This window comes from Brassica napus, chromosome C8 (assembly GCF_020379485.1).
Source record: "Brassica napus cultivar Da-Ae chromosome C8, Da-Ae, whole genome shotgun sequence".
Taxonomy (NCBI): Eukaryota; Viridiplantae; Streptophyta; class Magnoliopsida; order Brassicales; family Brassicaceae; genus Brassica; species Brassica napus.
Genome location: NC_063451.1, coordinates 2,490,850 through 2,510,917, shown reverse-complemented (window position 1 = coordinate 2,510,917; position 20,068 = coordinate 2,490,850). Strand labels below are relative to the sequence as shown.

The following is a 20,068-nucleotide window of genomic DNA, read 5'->3' as shown; positions in this document are numbered from 1 at the left end:
AGATGCTAGCTCTTTGTGTGTGTGTTTTTATAGTGTACCATCATCTGCAAGATCTTTTACTTCCGAGACTCGTTTAATTTACATCCCATATATAACTTGTTTCCCAGATAGAAAAAAAAACAAAGGAACTAGGTTTAATATTTACAAAATGAATCTAAGTCTCCATCCATTGATGTTCTCCACACGACTTATATGTTTCATAGCTTCAGTATATGTGAGATATTCTAATCTGTATTTATGGCAGCAGCAATGGCATGATAACCAATTGCAGGGTTACAATAGAACACAAAGTTTGTAACAGGATACTGAACATAATTGAAGAGACTGAGGAGCAACGGTTATATTAATACACGGATGCATCAAACTGAATTTTTATAACATTACTAAATTTCGCATGCTCTTTCACCAACTCAATCAAAAGCTACAATGTACGAGTTTCTTTAATACCACTGTACTAAAAAACTAGCATTAAATTTCGAAAACATGCGATTTCAGAAGTCTTCGACCAATATGTACTGGTATAATGGAGGCCAACACAATCACAAGTAATAAATTGATTCGGTGCAATAAATGTAATGCCATTTGAAAAATGTAAGACAGTTTAGTTTTAGATAAAAGTGACAACTGATCTTTAGAGCTTCTTACGAGTAAGAAAGCCTGCAAGTAGGCACAATTAATTCATTCCAACCACTTAAGTACGTCGGCTTTTACATTATTCGATCGTATGCATAAGGTCCTACACTTCTCCATTATCATCCGTCACTATTCGTTTATTTACGTAGCCTAGTCTATTAACAACCCTGAAAACTATAGTCACGTATGAATGTCATAATAAATATATAGATAATATAATTTTATCTTGAAAAATGCAAACTATGTTTTTAGATAATTAGGGCATATTTCTTATTAGGATGTATTTTATTAGGCTTAATATGTCATAGTATGTGTAAAGGAAATGTTAAAGCCCTGATTCTCTTGTCAAAGATAATCGGGAAAACCATTATAAGTTTTTGTGAAGTTAGTTGAGAATAGATACAAGGGACCAGAAACGGGTGCTGAAGTCAAATGAGAACTGAGTGTGTTCACACCAAACAAGTTTTCTAAATCTTAACCCTTTTCCCTGTAAATTACAGTTATTTTCGAATGCTGACACAAAATCATACAACAGCCCTCAAGTGGAGATTAAGACAGTATTTATATCATGAACACCAGATTATTATTAGTTCGCCCTAATTTCAAAACTCTCTCAGGCACTATTACTGAGGAGCCATCAGCCTCCATTTTCCTCGACGCCGGTGAGGCCTTCGGCCGCCGACGTCGGGCCCTCTGCTCCGTCCAGTGCTCGTCACTCTCTTCTGCTTGTTCCTCGTCGTGTTCTTCTCTGCTCCGTCTTCGGAGTTTTCAATTCAGTGTTTTGACCACCAGACCCGTCTTTTGGAGGTCTTCTCACTTCGCCATCATGCCTGTCAGCTTCAACCATCTTCGAATCTCTAGATCTATGTCTCGTCGACATGGTCTTCCACTAGCTCCGCCGTCTCTTCCGTATCAAGTTGGTCGTGATACTCTTTCACCCTGTGTAAGTGGGACTCCACCGTGCTGCAGGGTTTCAGTTTCGATAGCACACTTCTTGCTAAAGACGAGCTCCTCCTGGACCAGTCTCACCAGATCCAGCTCGACAAACACATGTTTTAACGGTCCTCTTCTCTGGGATTCCGAGGAGACCCGACGTACCGTTCTTCCACTGTGTCTTGCTGAAGAACCCGTTTACTCCGGAGGTCCCACCTCACCACGCTCTGAAATGCACCGCCTTCCCTTTGGCGGCGGCAGATCCATCTCCGGCGTGTGTCTCCTCTCACTTTCGTCATACCCACTCAAGCGTGTGTCTAGGGTTGGCCCGAGAGTGTCTTTTAGTTGGGCCTGGACTACAAAGTCTACAATATCTGCTAGTCCACAAACCAGCCACCCAAACCTGAAACCTACGGTATTGTTTTTAATTATAAATGCAGTATTGGTGTTGGCTTTTTTGATAAGGTTTTCTGGTGGATTCATCGGGGCCTTTAACTTGCGTATAGTGGCATATCATCTTTTTAAGAAGATATTATCTGTGGACTCATTGAGATGGGATTTATTTCGTTCTCTCTTTTCTATGGAGGAGAGTACTTTTCTACCATACATTCTTCTTGTGAAAGAAGATGTTTCCTTGGCATTGCTGAGCATTGGTTTCAACTTTATCACCGGTTTGTTATCTTGCGTAGCGGTCTGTATGGGACCAGAAGATGCAACCGAGATTACCATGTGTTGTCTCGCAGGTGAGGATTGGCCTTCAACGTCACATTATGTGACTAAGTTTCAGCTGTCCGATTTTGTCGGAAATGCTCTATCGACGCATTCAAGCTTTGTCTTGGATTCGCAGTCATCTTCCTTTGAAGACTTATCTTTCTTAATTTGGTTTGTTATTGTAGTTTATGCTTTTGATTTAAGAGGATGGATAATTCCCTCTTATGTTTGTACTGAAGAAAGTTAGACAATGAAAATTGTGTTAAAAAAAAAAAGAACACCTGAATATTATTATTTTTAATATAAATTCCACAACGATGTTCATATACAGTATTTTATATAGTTATAATTCAAAGAAAAAACTTCTGAGTTTCAAGATTTACCTTGTTGAAGATGAGTAAAAAACACATTACAAGAAGTTAACATATAAAGACATTGACAATAGTGTCATATATAACAACTAAAGTTTGAAAACAGAAGCAACTACTAAAGTTGGAGAGAGTAGCATGAATATGTAGCAGCAAGAGAGACTACTAGGCCTGGGACTTTTATCCGAGATCCGGATTCGATCCGAGATTCGATCCGGATCCGATCCGAAAATCCGGATATCCGGAGGGGTTGAATCCGGATCCGGATAGTAAAATGTTGGATCCATCAAAGCCGGATCCGGATCCGGATACCTTAATTTTTTAGTCCGGATATCCAGATCCGTAATTTTTATTAATAACTATTTCAAAAATAGTAATATCTATATATAAAAATTAATTTATTTAATATATTTTTATTTTTATAATAGTATATATAAATTTTATGTAAATTTTGTAATATTATACATAGAAATAATTAAAAACATTATATATTTTTTTTTTATTTTTAAATTATTTTAAATATTTTTTATATATTAATATTATTTTTTATTTATTTTAAGGATCCAAATCCGGATTCAAATATCTGCCGGATATTACAATTTTTAGAAGGATATCCGACACCCGGATATCCGAGAACCCCAGATCCGGATAAGGATAGTAAAATTATGGATCCGCCAGATAAAGATCCGGATACCTTAAAATTGCTCAGATATCCGATCCGTCTCAGGTCTAGGTCTAGAGACTACGTACAAGCTTTACTTAGTAATACAGAGGAAGGATAACTTTTTTTTAAAAATAAACTAAATGTTACATCATAAAAAATTTAAAAGGTAACATTCAACATGATGGCTTCTTATTTTATTACTATCCACCAAGGAATACAAGAAATAACTTATTACAATGATTTTTTTTTTTAAGTATGAAACAAAACTATATCGAAGTTTCTTTGTCATTCATATTTTCTTTCTCATCCAATTAAAAAAAAACAAATATCGACACCAAACATAATCCAAATAATTCTAAATACTGAAAAAGAAAAAAAGGAAAGTAAAAAGATAATAGTTACCTTTTTTATGGGGGGATTTACGATTTGAAATAATTGTATGTATTTTAATTATTACAAGAAAACATGTCACATAGCTTCTTCGCGGATCTTGAAAGTGTCATGATCATCTTCTTCACGAATCCAACCATACTTCTCAAGAAAAGGATTCACAATAGATTGTGGAGGGTACTGATCAATGCAATGGTTCCAAACATTCCCCAAAGATTCTCCAACGTTAAGATCCCTCACAACCTCCCAAACGCAGCTATTGCACTTGAAACCTGCCCCAAAGCTTATCATGAACACTCTATCTCCTCTTCTCAGCCTCTTTTTAGCTTCCATATACCCCAAAACATACCACAAGCTACTCGCTGACGTGTTCCCAAACCGGTGTAGCGTCATCCTCGCCGGTTCAAGATCGTATTCGGACAAGTCGAGGCTGTAACCTATTGCGTCTATAACGGCTTTACCCCCCGTGTGAATGCAGAAATGGTCAATACCGGTTTTGAAGTTAATCCCTGCCTTTGGAGCTGCCTGAGCCACTGCCGTGGAGCCTTTGCTAGGGTTTCCACGAAGCTTCTTGAGGAGAACACTTAACATGAACCTAAAGAGCTCGGTCACGGGAAGAATCTTGGGAGTGATGACTTTGAGGTTGTCTACGAAGGCTCTAGTCGCTGCTTTTGGAAGAGTCTTGTCTAAGTGGATACCGACACGGCCTAGCTCGTCCTCTTTTTGGACACATGCGTTGTATGAATCCTCTCTGGCTCCATGGTGGGTCCGTACCAAACACTTGAGCTTAAACATGGCTTTACCGCTCAGACAACGCTTGTTAGTCAAGAGAACGGCGCAGCCACCGGACCGGAACAAGCAGTTAGCTAGGATCATAGACCGGTTGTTTCCACTGTACCAGTTCTGACTAAGTGACTCAGAGGTTACAACAAGAGCAAGCTTGTTCTTGTACGTTTTGAAGATGTTTTTAACGATGTCTACGGAGATAACACTAGCGCTACATCCCATTGCCGTCAAATTGAATACCTACAAATAGCACTAAATCAAATTTTTATTCAAAGAACAAACACTACATAAATAGAATTTTTAAAAATATACTCCCTCCGTTTCAATATACTTGATGTTTTAGAGAAGCTTTGTTGTTTCATAATAGATGAAGTTTGCACAAATCTATGCAACTTTAACTTTATCAAAAACTGTGTAACCAATTAGATTTTTATTATTTTTATTTATAATTAAATAAATTAATTTTATATTGTAATTTAGTAATACTTTTGATAAAATATAGTTTTTTTTAATATTTGTGCACTGAAGTAATTAAACATCAAGTAATAAGAAACAAAGGGAATAATTCATTAAAAGATTTTAAATAAATATATTTCTGTATTTGAATTTGGATTTAGTGATTAGAATTTATGATTTAGTATTTAAGAGTATGATTAAGTTTTAGGATATAGGGTAATTTAGTGTTTTATTGATTAATAAATATTATTTGGAAGATTTTTCTCTTTGATTTTGTGACAAAAAAAACTAAAAAATGGTATTTATGAGATTTGACCTACTTTTATGTCTTCTCTCATTTTGTAGTGGTTAATGATTCTTGCAGATAGAGAAGGTGTTGTGTTGAGCATGGCCACGTTGACTACAAGGACGTCGATATCCGTAGGTGAGAGTTTGTTTCTCTCGAGGAGTTTCTTGATTGTGTCTATGTAAAACTCTTCCATCTCCGAGAGCGCATCTTGTTGAGTAGGACACTCTTCACGGCCTTCAAAGAAGAGCCTTGGTGCGTACGTCTGCTCTCCGATACCTGAACTAACGATGGCTTTGAGGAGGAACTTGTACTCGTTGAGTCGTAGGTGTTTGTTTCGAAGGATGATCTCACCGCTGAATTGAGTACTCACCATACGATCGTCAGAAGGTTTGTGACATTGATAGTCCAAGATGTAGCAGCTTTGATCTCTCTTTGAATCTATACGTTTCCAGATCTTGAAGATGAGGTAAGAGATGAGAAGAGAAGAGAGGATACATAGAAGATCCATTATTCTTTTTAGTTTGGTTTTCTTTTTTTAAGTTTGGGTTTAAGAAGAAGTGATGATGATGTCTATTTAAAACTGCATGAAGAAGTAGCCAAGATTGTTGTGGCTATATAAGAGGACAATGAAACAGAAAAAGACAGCTCTCGTTTCTGACAGCTCATCATGTCCGAAAGTCAATATCATTGGTAAAAATTCTCGGTGGGTGTTAATTTTAATTTGAAAAGTTTACTGACGAGCCAGAGTTATGGTAAGAAAATTGATAACAATAAGGGTGGCACATTGATGTGGATGTACAAAGTGGACGAAGACTTCGCCTATTTTGTCGACTAAAGTATTTATTACATTTCATACGTACTAGTCTGAAAGTGTTATAGACAAAGGCACCAACAAGTATATACTATATGGAGAAAAATATGCGAACATTTACCCGAGCGATCCTGAAATTTTGGAAAAGGATTTTTTTTTTCTTTTTAACAATTTTAAAGTCTTTGTATCATTTAAAATTTTAGGGACCAAAATTAATATTTTAATGTGCCAAGAACCGGCCCTGACTTTCATGTTGTAGAAATGTGCTCGTTTATATATTACAGTGGATTTAGCGAATCCAAGTTTGAAGGTCAAATCAATCAGCCTATTCTCCGGTCGTCAGGTTTGACAACAAATCCGAAGCAGCTTTGTGATTTACACTCGTGATCGTCCTTTTTAGTACTATGAAATCATTACACTGATGTGAATCTTAAGATCACTTGTTCAGTTAAAAACAGCTTGTTGACTAATTAGTAATTAATATAAGACATTAGTTTTAATTGCCTATAATCGGAAAAGAAAAGCAATTAGAAGCACAATTTTATGGTTAAAATTAAATGGTACATTGATGTGGATGTATCATGTATACAAATCAAGTGTCTATTTATTGAATCTGAATACAGGAGGCAGTTATTAGCACGCCATGTTCTAAAAATTGGCAGCCTAGCCGCCTAGGCGGCTGCCTGGGCGCTACGCGTCACTCTTCCGCCCCGATTTATGCCAAATCGGATATCCGATTTTCTCCGCCTAGACCGCCTAGCCGCTTAGGCGGCCGCCTAATCTATTTTTTTATTTTTTATTTTTATTTTTAATAATATTTTTTTTATTTATTTGATCTAAAATTTTATAAATATCATTTATATTCATAATTTTGATAAAAATTACACTATATTAAGTTTATATATTCTATTTGTGTGTTTTATACAATTGTAAACATGAAAATGTATTAATGTTATACACAATTAAAGATTAACATGTTTTATAATATAGTAAACAGTCTAAAAATTTCGCCCCACATAATTTCCGATTAATCTCCGATTTTCTCTTTAGACGCTAGGCCCAACCTGACCGCCCGACTAGCGCCTAGCGCGTTCCCGAACAGGGTTAGTACGTTGTGACTTTTCAAGCCATCGTATCTAGTTAATATTGTATTTAGTTGTATCTAGAGATTCATGAATGATGTATGGTGTTCATAAGCTTTTATAGCATGATTGCATAGATTGACGTTTGATGGACCAAAGTTTATAGAAGTTTGGAGTGTAAATTATTTATGATTAGTTTGGGTAGCCAATGATATTTATTTTATTTGCAGATGAAAGAGCAATAAAGAGATTTGGTGAGCTGTGAGTATGACGAAGGTTTAGGAAAATCATAAACTTTTTGGATACAAGTGAGAGTGCTGTGATAAGCTAGTCTCAACTTCCACCAACTTAATCACGTCGACTCTTCTTTTACTACTACAAAGCCCTCGTCCAACGCTTACTCACACCATCTGCATGTATATACGTCATTTTCTTGTTCCCTTAAATAATTTATTAATCGATTCACATTAAAACCCTATCCTCTTTTAATCATGCAGCTACTTAAGAAATGTTATTGGTAACTTGAAAGGGACAAAGTTTGTATTAGCAATCCCAATAGCCAGTTGGCTCAACAAAGAGTCTATTTTGTTTGCTCTGATGCTTTCTAATTATGGGGGCTGGATATTGTAAAAATTGAGATTTATTTAAAAAGTTTCAAATATTTGATAGAAACTCATGATGTTTTTTAAAAGTTATGAATATAAGTGCTATAAATTTTATAACAGTTGGATATATTACAAAATTCATTAGTAACTAAGATTTTTTTCTTTGAATTACAATGAGGTTATAAAACAATTTAACAACCAATAATAGCATATATAGACACATTAGGTTGACGTTGACAAAGGCGATCACGGGTTTACTTTTGTGAGAGCATTAAAAGTAGTCTAGTTAGAGGTTATTCTACTAATAACGAAGAAGTTAATGTTTGCTGGTGTTTTTAGTTTGCTGGTCACTGACTCATCTCATTCTCATTTAGTATTAGTTTGATTTTTCTTGAGGTTGTTCACATAAATTTATAACGTCAATACGATTCACATTATAAGAAATGGACAGATGAAAACTCTTATTCACAAATATTTTAAGCGATTCTCAGGAACGTTTCTCACACACGACTACCCGAAGTCTCCAGTTCGATACTCAGGCGGGGTGTTAGCTAAAAAAATCCCTACGGGGATTTCTGGCGAGGTGGCCTTTCGGGGTGAGCCCAGTCACTATAAAAAGTTCAACCTATACAGTTTTAACCAAGTTGCTTTGGTCTAGTGGTATAGGACCTCCAGCTGGAGTGTCCGCCCCTGAGTTCGAGCCTTGGCTACTGTGGAATTTACATGTGGGCTGCAGCACCCGAGACCGAAGACCGTTACACGGTGAGCCTGATGTTAGGAGTTTTCAAGGCTCCTAAGACAAATGTTGTAGTTTAGTGATTGTCGAACCAGTTCTGAGGGATATCAAAGCACTGAGAATGCAAGTACTCACTTAATCTAAGTGCAACCAATGATTTAGATGGGTTTTAAGCTATGACTAAAACTAGAAAGCAATAACAGAATGATACTTCTTGACTAAGGGAAAAGAGAACTCATGGGCATAGGGATTAGACCTTGGGTGATCAAGTATCGAACTAAGGATGGCAAATGATCAATCAAACTATCAACCTTAAGCCTAGACACAATTCTAAGCAAGCTCTATGTCTAGATGAATGCTCATTTGCTAACATATCTCAAACATCAAATGTCTTTGGTTGAATAATATGAAAGCAATCATTACGAACAAGTCTATTAGCTATCTTAGCATCTTTAACAACAAATGTCTTTGGCAAAGTATACTAAAAGCCTAGGAGAGTTGTCTCAGGCATTTCATCAAACACCTTTTGGGTGGGAAATGCCTATTGATCAACTTTTGAGTGGCCAACTCAGAAGATGCATTATGAATACTCTACTAGCAAGGAACAAGAATGATCTACACTAAAACATCCTAGAACTAACCTAATCACCCTTGATCTCCCTAACCCATGAATTCAAAAGGTGATTACTCACTAATCTCCATGATTCCTCTTAAACCCATATTGGATTTCAGATTAATCATGTAGAGAAATAGATAAGAAATCAACAAGAACACAAGAACATAACAATCAAAATCCAAGAGATGAACTTCTCAAGAGAGTTTCTGTGTATTTCTTAATAGATCAAAAAAAAAAATCTGCCTTCTGGCTGCCAAGAGTACTTAACTTAGGTTTTTGCAAACTAAAAACAATAAAACAAATGACCAAAAGGCCCCTGAAATAACATAAAAATCGTCCAATCAAACACGCGGAGCGACCTAGCATAGTCGCTCCCAGGAGGTCGCTCCCGACGCTTCTTCGTGTCTCGCCCCGTCAAAACGCGAGCGACTTGAGCTGGTCGCTCTGGCTGGGAGCGACCTTGGTAGGTCGCTCTGAGGGGTCGCTCCAGGATGCTCGACTTTGGTGTCTCCGGACGAGAGGACGCGAGCGACCTTGGTGTGTCGCTCCACCAAGTCGCTCCGGACTTCGGGAGCGACCTCAGTGGGTCGCTCTGAGAGGTCTCTCCGGGCTTCGTTTTGTATCGTCTCGCCATGGAAAAGCGAGCGACCTCGGAGCGTCGCTCTGGCAAGTCGCTCTGAGAAGGGTGTCTCACGATAGAAACGCGAGCGACCTCTCCATGTCGCTCTAGCTGGATCGCTACGGGATATGTGTCACAGCGACTTCACGGCGTCGCTCCGGTGATGTCGCTCTGGTGCGCTGCTCGTCCGTTGATCGCTTTAAACACTTCTTTTGAGCTCCAAATGCACCCAAATGCCTCCAAGAACTCCATGTATGCAAAATGCAACCTAAACATGACTAAATCCTAGTCTATATGATCAAAATGCACATGGGTGAATGGATAAAACAATGTAAATATGCAAGATATCAACTCCCCCAAACTTGTTCTTTACTTGTCCACAAGTGAACTTTCTAGAACTCATAGGGAGAGAGGTTCGAAGGTGGGAGCTCATAGCCAAAAGAAACACAACTAGCAAACACGATTAGCACACTCTCTTATTACACTCTAGCTTCTCTAGGCCTATCTCATCTCCTTTTGTCCCTACACTCATCATCAAGCATCCACACATTCAAATCAACCAACTCTCACATTCATTAAGCACAAAACATCTAGTGAATTCTTGCAAATGGTCAGTCGGTCCAAGTCATTTGGGTAAGGGAAGACTTTTATTCAAGTGATTCAAAAGGTTCGAAACATAAAATCTTTACGGTGGTTTACTCTCGAAACAAGTAGCCTTGACATTGCACATAATATATCTAAGAAAAGGACCAACTCATGCATACAATGCTCAATCTCCATTGTTCTACCATTTTCCCAAACATACAATTACACAATCATTCTCAAATGTCAAACCCAACTCACATCTCTCACCAAAAGATCCTAAGAACATTAACTCCTTTTCTTTGAAATCTACAAGGGATTTTTCACAACCTCAAAACATTACTTAGCTCCTAACAACTTTGCTAGCCCCCTTTTTCTTTCTTTTTCTTTTCTTTTCATATTTTATGTTTTTTTTTTTTTTTTTTTTTTTTTTAAATGGGGGCCAAGACTTTTCATAACTTGAGCTAGAGGTTTTTTCTACTTATCCCAGTAAGACAATTCACTTAAACACAAAGAGTCATTTCTTTTCCTTTTTCATTGCTCCCAAATCATAATCACAACTCCCCCCCCCCCCCCACCTATGGCTAGACAATAGAGTGCCCAATCTAGCAAGAATGAAGATCAAGCATTGTCGTTCCCGATACTCTCAACATTATGCACATGTAAGACTTTCCGAAGAAGGCCTCACTCATCAAACAATTAAAGCTTAAAAGGAGGGAAAGGCTTTGGGAGTGGTCTACCACTAGAGCTTGTCAGAATAAGATTGGCATAAAGGATGTGACAACTCAGGTGTGTATAGCCATGACTCAGTACACAAGGGACCATGAGCAAGAAGCATTAAGTTCGTTTAGTTCAAATAAGGTTGTAGTTAGCTTCAAAGACTGAGTTTCAGCAATCAACAAGTTTCAGGAAGAGTTTTCAAGGCTCGAAACATACAAGTCTTTTTGAGAGGTGCAAAAGCTACTCAGGTGCAACGTAGTGTTCTTTACAAGGCATTTAAAAATCATTGCTCCCAATGCAAGTAAATGCAACCTATATGCTCTAGACTCTCCTAGAAATGCCAATGATGCAAACTAAATGAATTTTTTTTTTATGCAAATATATATCTATTATGCAATGCTTGAGACTCAAATCATCAAAGCAAACGTGATCAAATACTTGGTACCTCCCCCAAACTTAAATGACACAGTCTCTGTGTTGTCAAGGAGAGAGAGATACCCAAAAAGAGAAAACTAATATGCAAAAAAGAAATGGTATATACAAGGGAAAGTAGTGGGTTACCTTCTATGGAGAATGAGTAGAGAGAGATGCTCCCTCCTCGTCGTCCTCAGGTGGTAACTCTTCAAGGTGCTCATCAGTAAGAGTGTCCATCTCTTCAATGTAGAAGGCTTGCCCGAACACAGTTGGTTTCTTCATTTTCTCCTTGATGTCAAAGTGGAGAACATGCCCTTTACCCAAATGGAGATCAATCGTGCCCGCTTTCACCTTAACAATTGCTCCTGCTGTAGCTAAGAATGGCCTTCCAAGAATCAATGGGTCCTGAGCCTCCTCACCCATCTCAAGCACCACAAAATCTGTAGGTATCTCATACCTTCCAATCTTCACAGGTAGGTCCTCTAAGATGCCCACAGGGTACTTCACTGAACGATCAGCTAACACCAGAGAGAGTCTACACTTCTTGTACTGAGTGAATCTCAGCTTCTTTGCAACAGACAAAGGCATCACGCTGACACTAGCTCCCAAATCGCAGAGACATTTCTCAAATACCATAGGTCCAAGAGCACAAGGTAGTGTGAAGCATCCTGGATCCTCTAACTTCTCTGGAACATCAAGCCTTTGGATGATGGCACTGCACTCATGGGTAAGAATCATCATGCTTTCCATTTCCTTCTTCTTTGCAGCTACAACATCTTTCAGGAACTTGTTGTATTGAGGAATCAACATGAAAGCATCGATGATGGGCATTGCAACCTGAGCTTCACTCATTTGCTTGTCAAACAAAGCCTTGTACTTCTCTAGCAGCTGCCTCTTGAATCTACCAGGGAATGGTAGTTTGGGTTCATAGGGAGGAGGAACAAAAGAATTCTCACTTGCTGGAGCAAGAACTTCACCATCTTTCACTGTTTTCTTCTCGCTTCCCCAACCTTTCCTTTACCCTTGGCTTCCACAATCTTCTCCAAGATTTCATCATTGATTTTCTCATCAACAATCACCACTTCATCATCTAAGTTGATGGCCACCTCTTCACCTAGTTTCTCAGCATCCCTGGTGAGGGTTGTAGGAGGTAACTGCTTACCACTCCTAAGGGTGATAGCTTTGGCCTCCTTGGGGTTTTGGTCAGATTTTCCAGGTAGAGATCCTTGCTGGCGAGTCTGGTGAGTGTTCATGGAAGCAAACTGATTCTCTAAATTCTTGACTGTAGAAGCAAGATGTGAGAACTTGTTGTTGAGCTCATTGTAGCTTCCATCAATCTTGGAATGAAGGTTTTTCAACTCATATCCAACATGCTTCTCACTTCTAGTCTGAGACTCCAAGATTTGTTTCAGCAGGGTGTCAGTGCTGCTCTCTTGAGGAGCAGAGGAACCAGATGAGGGGTTTTGATGAGGTTGATAGCTGCCTTGCTGGTTGTTTCGAGGCGGATAACCACTCTGTTGGTTGTTGGGGTAGGATTTCTGTTGGTAGTTGTTGTACTGAAAGTTGGGCTCTTTTTTGTACCAGCTACCATTGTTGTTGATGAAACACAGGTCTTCCTGACCTTCCAAACCCTCAACCTCATGGACAACAGGTGGTGTATCTTGGCTTGGGTTACCAACAAAGTGCAGCTGCTCTTGTGTGGCTTTATCAGCAAGGAGGATGTCTATCTTATCCTGTAGAGCTTTCAACTCCTTCCTCGTCTGCTTATCATCTGTTCGACTGCTTCTGTCGTGGTCTCCACTGTAGACTGCATCACTCTTTACCATGTTGTCAACCAGCTCCTCTGCATCTTCCTCAGTTCTCCCCAAGAAGAACCCATTGCTAGCTGTATCCAGTCTGGCCCTGTACTTAGGAAGAGCACCACGGTAGAATGTGCTCAGCAAGCTCTCCTTAGAGAAACCATGGTGTGGGCATTGAGCTTGGTAGCCCTTGAATCTCTCCCAGGCTTCACTGAATCCTTCCAAGTTCTTCTGTTGGAAACTGGAGATCTCATTTCTCAGCTTAGCAGTTCTTGAGGATGAGAAGAATTTCTCCAAGAATGCTCTCTTGCACTCATCCCAAGTGGTGATAGAGTGGCTGGGTAGAGACTTCTCCCACTGACGTGCCTTATCCCCCAAAGAGAAAGGGAATAGCTTGAGCTTTAAGGCATCTTCGGACACACCATTGGTTTTTGACAACCCACAGTAGCTGTCGAACCTATCCAAGTGATCAAATGGGTCCTCCAGAGCCAAGCCATGATACTTGTTGTTCTCGATCACGTTGAGGAGTCCTGACTTGACCTCAAAGTTGTTGGCTGCCACAGCTGGTGCTCGGATTCCGAATCTGTGACCATGTATGTTGGGGCGGTCGTAAGTGCCAATGGGTCGAGCTGCCCGCGGTTGGTGTTCTGCCCCTTGCGGTGGATCTGCCATATCAATATCCAAGTGGGCCTGGTGTTCTTCTTCTCTTCTAGCTCTAGCACACTCCCTCTCAAAAGCTCTGATGTCTGCTACTATTGGAACTAGGTTTGATTGACCCCTGCTCCTCAAGTTCATACACCTGAAAGTGAAAGGTAGGTGAAGAAGAAGAATCAGTAACAAAACAAAATTAAAATGACTTAGTCTCAAGCAAGTGACTAAATCTCAATGTTTAAATCTACTCAGAATTTGGCAACGGCGCCAATTTGATGTTAGGAGTTTTCAAGGCTCCTAAGACAAATGTTGTAGTATAGTGATTGTCGAACCAGTTCTGAGGGATATCAAAGCACTGAGAATGCAAGTACTCACTTAATCTAAGTGCAACCAATGATTTAGATGGGTTTTAAGCTATGACTAAAACTAGAAAGCAATAACAGAATGATACTTCTTGACTAAGGAAAAAGAGAACTCATGGGCATAGGGATTAGACCTTGGGTGATCAAGTATCGAACTAAGGATGGCAAATGATCAATCAAACTATCAACCTTAAGCCTAGACACAATTCTAAGCAAGCTCTATGTCTAGATGAATGCTCATTTGCTAACATATCTCAAACATCAAATGTCTTTGGTTGAATAATATGAAAGCAATCATTACGAACAAGTCTATTAGCTATCTTAGCATCTTTAACAACAAATGTCTTTGGCAAAGTATACTAAAAGCCTAGGAGAGTTGTCTCAGGCATTTCATCAAACACCTTTTGGGTGGGAAATGCCTATTGATCAACTTTTGAGTGGCCAACTCAGAAGATGCATTATGAATACTCTACTAGCAAGGAACAAGAATGATCTACACTAAAACATCCTAGAACTAACCTAATCACCCTTGATCTCCCTAACCCATGAATTCAAAAGGTGATTACTCACTAATCTCCATGATTCCTCTTAAACCCATATTGGATTTCAGATTAATCATGTAGAGAAATAGATAAGAAATCAACAAGAACACAAGAACATAACAATCAAAATCCAAGAGATGAACTTCTCAAGAGAGTTTTTGTGTATTTCTTAATAGATCAAAAAAAAAAATCTGCCTTCTGGCTGCCAAGAGTACTTAACTTAGGTTTTTGCAAACTAAAAACAATAAAACAAATGACCAAAAGGCCCCTGAAATAACATAAAAATCGTCCAATCAAACACGCGGAGCGACCTAGCATAGTCGCTCCCAGGAGGTCGCTCCCGACGCTTCTTCGTGTCTCGCCCCGTCAAAACGCGAGCGACTTGAGCTGGTCGCTCTGGCTGGGAGCGACCTTGGTAGGTCGCTCTGAGGGGTCGCTCCAGGATGCTCGACTTTGGTGTCTCCGGACGAGAGGACGCGAGCGACCTTGGTGTGTCGCTCCACCAAGTCGCTCCGGACTTCGGGAGCGACCTCAGTGGGTCGCTCTGAGAGGTCTCTCCGGGCTTCGTTTTGTGTCGTCTCGCCATGGAAAAGCGAGCGACCTCGGAGCGTCGCTCTGGCAAGTCGCTCTGAGAAGGGGTGTCTCACGATAGAAACGCGAGCGACCTCTCCATGTCGCTCTGGCTGGATCGCTACGGGATATGTGTCACAGCGACTTCACGGCGTCGCTCCGGTGATGTCGCTCTGGTGCGCTGCTCGTCCGTTGATCGCTTTAAACACTTCTTTTGAGCTCCAAATGCACCCAAATGCCTCCAAGAACTCCATGTGGTACTCCAATACCTGATAAAGACTCATGTATGCAAAATGCAACCTAAACATGGCTAAATCCTAGTCTATATGATCAAAATGCACATGGGTGAATGGATAAAACAATGTAAATATGCAAGATATCAGAGCCACATGGTGACGCCCTGGCAACGTCCATGCTCACTTCGGTCTCTAGTCTGGACCACCTCGGTGGGGCCAGGATACTCGGTTAGCAAAAAAAAAATAAATATTTTAAGCGATTTACTGAATTATTGAATCACATGTCCTTTTCAATGTCTTATTGATCGTTTTTCCTTATAAATATTGTCAAAAATAAATGATTGACCACCCATGAATAACTGAGGTTTAAATTCTTATGGCGGAAAAATGAATTACTAAACGAGCTATTTCACATTTTTCGTTCGAGTTTCTATTTAAAACCATGCACTATCATGTAAAATCAATGCTAGAATAGTGGTATATATATAATACCATATTTGCATTCTATATTATTTAGTTCAACACTTCTATACTAAATATGAATTAAAATCAAAGAGACATCCGAGGAATAATAATACTCACAGAAACATCACAAGTAAAATCAGGTTCTGATAGGGAGGAATTAAATTGACAGAGAGATAATCTTATTATGCAGGCAAAATATAGACAACGAAGACGTATGAACTGTGGTTTCTCTAAAGATAGTATACATACATCTCCTACTTTTTTTTGACCAAACAGAAAATTGTATGACAACGGCGGATACGTGGAACAAATTGGTATACCTCCCATATTTGCATGCGGATACTAATCTTTGTAGACTTTTTTTTTTTTTGGTAAAAATGTAGACTTTTCTTTTCTGGACAGAATAGACTTATTCAACTAACAACTTCACTTCCCAACCACAAAGCTTTTTTATTTAATTTTGTAGAGTTATACTACTGCTGTGTCGAATGATTGACATTTTTAGCAACGATCCATAATAAGATTGTCGGTCAACTATATTTTAATGTTTTTACTAAAATAATTGTGTTTTGCCTTTGTTCTCACCTTTGGTTACCTTGTTATTGGGATTATATAGTTTGGCTTAAAAATGATTAACGTCACAAAGTATTTGCCTTTTCTATATTCATAGAACACATTGCGAGAGGGCTGGCCCAAATATTTTGGAGGCCTAAATCAAAACTTACACTTGTGGGCCTCATAAAAGTGAAGAGAATTCTATTTCTACCATAATTTATATTACATATAAATATAATTTTAAATAATAATTATTTCATAAATATCTTAATTTATGATGAAAAAAATAAATTAACCCTTTAATTTTTCTTATAAATATTTTAAAATTGTTTATAAAATTTATAAACTCAACCATATCTCTTAAACAATAATCACTAAACTCTAAACCCAAATTTTAAATATTCTTCATAAATATAGTATTAGAAATTAGTATGTTATAGTATTTCAAGCAATTTTTCTAAAAAAATTGTATTTTCAATTAAATTTTATTTTATAATAATCTAGATCAGTTTCATCATATTGATCAATATGTTTTCACATAACAATGGCCAAAAGTCTAAAAGTTAAAAGCTTAAATAGTGAAGCTAATCCCTTAGAGCATGATTATCCCATGAAACCCACTTGAGTTTCTTAATGATTATTTAATTACATAAATGTACTTAAGTGGACTTAAGAACTCTAGTTAAGAAACTCTCATTTTGAGTGGTCCAATGAGAGTTTTTTAATTAAAAGTTCTTAAAAAAAAATTTAAAATTTTTAGAAGAATTGAAGAAGATCACTTACTCAAGAATAAGAAACATAAACAAGAAAACCTTACTTAGAGCATGATTAATGGGGGGTGCTTAGAGGGGGGTGCTTAGCAAAAAATTAATATAATAGCGGGTGGGACCCACACAAAAACTAAGCACTTATTCTGCTTAATTAAGCACCAGTGCTAGCACTGTTTCGCGGGTCCCACTGATATGTGGCGGGCCGCGATTGGTTCGTTTTAATTTTTTTTTTTTTTTAAATCAGAAGAAAAACCAAAAAAAAAAAAAAAATTAAGCACCCCATTTGGGGTGCTAGGGTTAATGGTGGTCTTAATCGTCTCAATGCCAATGTCAATACCATTCTTAGAAGAAAGCTAAGTGAATTCACCTATATGCTACACAAGTTTGAAAGACATCTACTAAGATACTTGTATCCTGAGACTTTTTTTTTATCATGAAGAGAAAATAAAATACCTAGGTATATGTTTGGACGTGGTCTCTCCACAGTGAGCTTGTCTTCAGTACATCCCTAAGCGTTGAAATAACTTCAAAGGATGTTGCCTTGATGACATCATCGTCCATGTCAAACGGCTTATCCTGCACACAGAGCAATAAAAAAGGTTACATTTTTCAAAATGGAAAATCAATAAAAAGTCTTATACGAGGAAAATCATAGAGGCAGAAATGTACCTTAAGATGATCGACTTTGACTGTAAGTGGCTCTTCACTCACCTGAATAAAGAACATAAAGTTATTTCAAAACAAAAAAAAATCTACAGAATATGAATCATGTTTCTCTAATGACTTACCATCTCCGTTATGCGAAGCCGTCTATGACCAACGAGGATAACTTGATCTCCTTGGATACTTGAAATCTGGAAAATCAAGGGAATCACAATGCTAGTTATGTTTTTTTTTATCACATCAACACCAAACATAAGCTAAAGAACAGTAGTAGCAACAGGATACCTGAGCAAGTGTGCCAACTTCGTGAAGCCGTTTAAGCAGATCTTTCCCTTTCAGATCATTTATGTTTTTCTCCATGTCAGCGCTTGAAGAAAGAGAGCTCTCTTCTCAACCATTATTTCTATTCACAATAGCGGTGGAATCATGCACCATTGGAGTCGAGCTGTCGGAGAAGCATATGCTTTGATAGGTCCTGGAATATGAGGAGAAACAGAGCTGCTTATCTGATAATTATCAAAACCACAGCATTGCGTAGGAAAGCTTCAAGTTAATTAACTGAAAGCTTCAAAATGTAAAACAATTCCTCGGTTACATGAATCAAAGGGCAACAATTAAGCACACTAATCCAGACGATAAAGGTGAGAAAGTTACATACTTACCAGAAGCTGATCTCCAAACTGAAGACATCGCCCGCCGGAGGAGGAGACGCCGTGAGGACTGATAGAGTCGTCGTACGTCGGAGAAGACGAGAACCAACAGACAAGACGCCGTGATGACCGAGAGAGTCGTCGATTGTGATGGGTTTCGATCATTCTTTTGAGGTGGAAGACGAGACAAGTCAGAGGAGACACCATCAGTTCCGAGAGATTCATCGATTGGTAGTGGATTTCGATCCTTCTTCTGACGACGTAGACAAGTCGGAGGAGACGCCATCAGTCCTCGTCCTTCGTCAGTTTAGATTCTTCTCCTCTGGAGAACACAAGAAGTCGAGAAACGGTGAGAAAAGGAAAGGAAGAGAGAAAAGAAAAAGAAAAAAAAAACCAAAAAACGAGATGCTGACACGTGGTTATAAAACTTCCCTAAAAATCGGTTTCCAAAACACCCCATTAAGGATCAGTAATTCTCCTTTTCTTTTCTTTTGATTTAATTAAATCACAAATTTTGTTTAAAACCCCCCACTTAAGACCTGCAATAATCATGGTCTTATATATTAAAAGAAAAGCATTGTAATAAATGCATTCACACTATAATAGACACGTGGCAGTCTCACAATGATTTGATAATAAATATGCTAACGCGTTCACACTATATTCATAAATGTGTTCACACTATGTACTTTACGTTTTTTTTAATATAAAACTCACATACACGGTTCCAATAAAACTCTGGATTTTTCGGTTCGAATAAAAATAGATAACGAATCAAAAGCCAAACTATATATATATTATTTTTATTGTTTACGGATAAAGTTGAGCAAAATATTCATAAATTTTGATTCGATTCGTTATCCGTTTTGATTTGAACCAAAAAATCTGGATATCCGTAACTCTACGGAACAAATCAAATATTAAAATACAATATCCAAAAAATGAAGCAAATCACAAATACCAATATTTTTAAGAACATATATCTAATTCGATATGTTATTTGCATATATATACATATACAGTAGAACCTCTATAAATTAATACTCGTAAATTAATAATTTCTACAAATTAATAAATTTCGTTGGTCCCAACTTGGACCGGTTCAAAATTTGACACAAATCGATAAAATAATAAGATAATATTTTTTTAGAAAATTCTACGTAAATATATGGTCCCATTAAAATTATAAATTAATAATTTATATGTATACATATTTATATAAGTAAAAACCTATTATTATATTGTTTGTTTTATATTCATAATTGAATTATTTTTATATTTTCTTAACACTTAATATATTTTTGAGGGGATTTAGTAATATTATATCTAAAACCACATTTAAGTTCTATGTAATATATATTATATATACAAAATAATATAATAAAATTAA

General features: G+C 37.8%; 2 protein-coding genes and 1 non-coding gene across 4 annotated transcripts; 1 reads left to right on the top strand and 2 right to left on the bottom strand.

Annotated features, from left to right (window-relative positions):
- Nucleotides 1–3,578: 3,578 nt before the first annotated feature.
- Nucleotides 3,579–5,823, bottom strand: LOC106433219 (3-ketoacyl-CoA synthase 3). Its single transcript, XM_013874071.3, has 2 exons — nt 5,262–5,823; nt 3,579–4,725 (listed from the first exon to the last, which is right to left on the bottom strand). Exons 1-2 carry the CDS (start codon nt 5,736–5,738, stop codon nt 3,778–3,780), a joined length of 1,425 nt encoding a protein of 474 aa, XP_013729525.1. The 5' UTR covers nt 5,739–5,823; the 3' UTR covers nt 3,579–3,777.
- A 3,740-nt stretch (nt 5,824–9,563) lies between these two features.
- LOC106433206 (lon protease homolog 1, mitochondrial-like) lies at nt 9,564–19,301 on the bottom strand. 2 transcript variants are annotated; one of them, XR_007327412.1, is made up of 6 exons: nt 18,691–19,301; nt 18,314–18,503; nt 18,154–18,219; nt 18,035–18,076; nt 15,589–17,941; nt 9,564–9,945 (listed from the first exon to the last, which is right to left on the bottom strand). XR_007327412.1 is itself a non-coding variant. In XM_022707740.2 (5 exons), exons 2-5 carry the CDS (start codon nt 18,386–18,388, stop codon nt 17,819–17,821), a joined length of 306 nt encoding a protein of 101 aa, XP_022563461.2. In that variant the 5' UTR covers nt 18,389–18,503; nt 18,691–19,301; the 3' UTR covers nt 16,622–17,818. The 2 variants fall into 2 exon arrangements, 1 of the variants encoding a protein (XP_022563461.2); XM_022707740.2 differs by lacking the exon at nt 9,564–9,945 and having other exon boundaries at nt 16,622–17,941.
- LOC125592078 lies at nt 13,372–13,478 on the top strand. The gene has a single exon (XR_007327928.1). It is a non-coding gene; the product is annotated as a small nucleolar RNA R71 (small nucleolar RNA).
- Nucleotides 19,302–20,068: the final 767 nt, after the last annotated feature.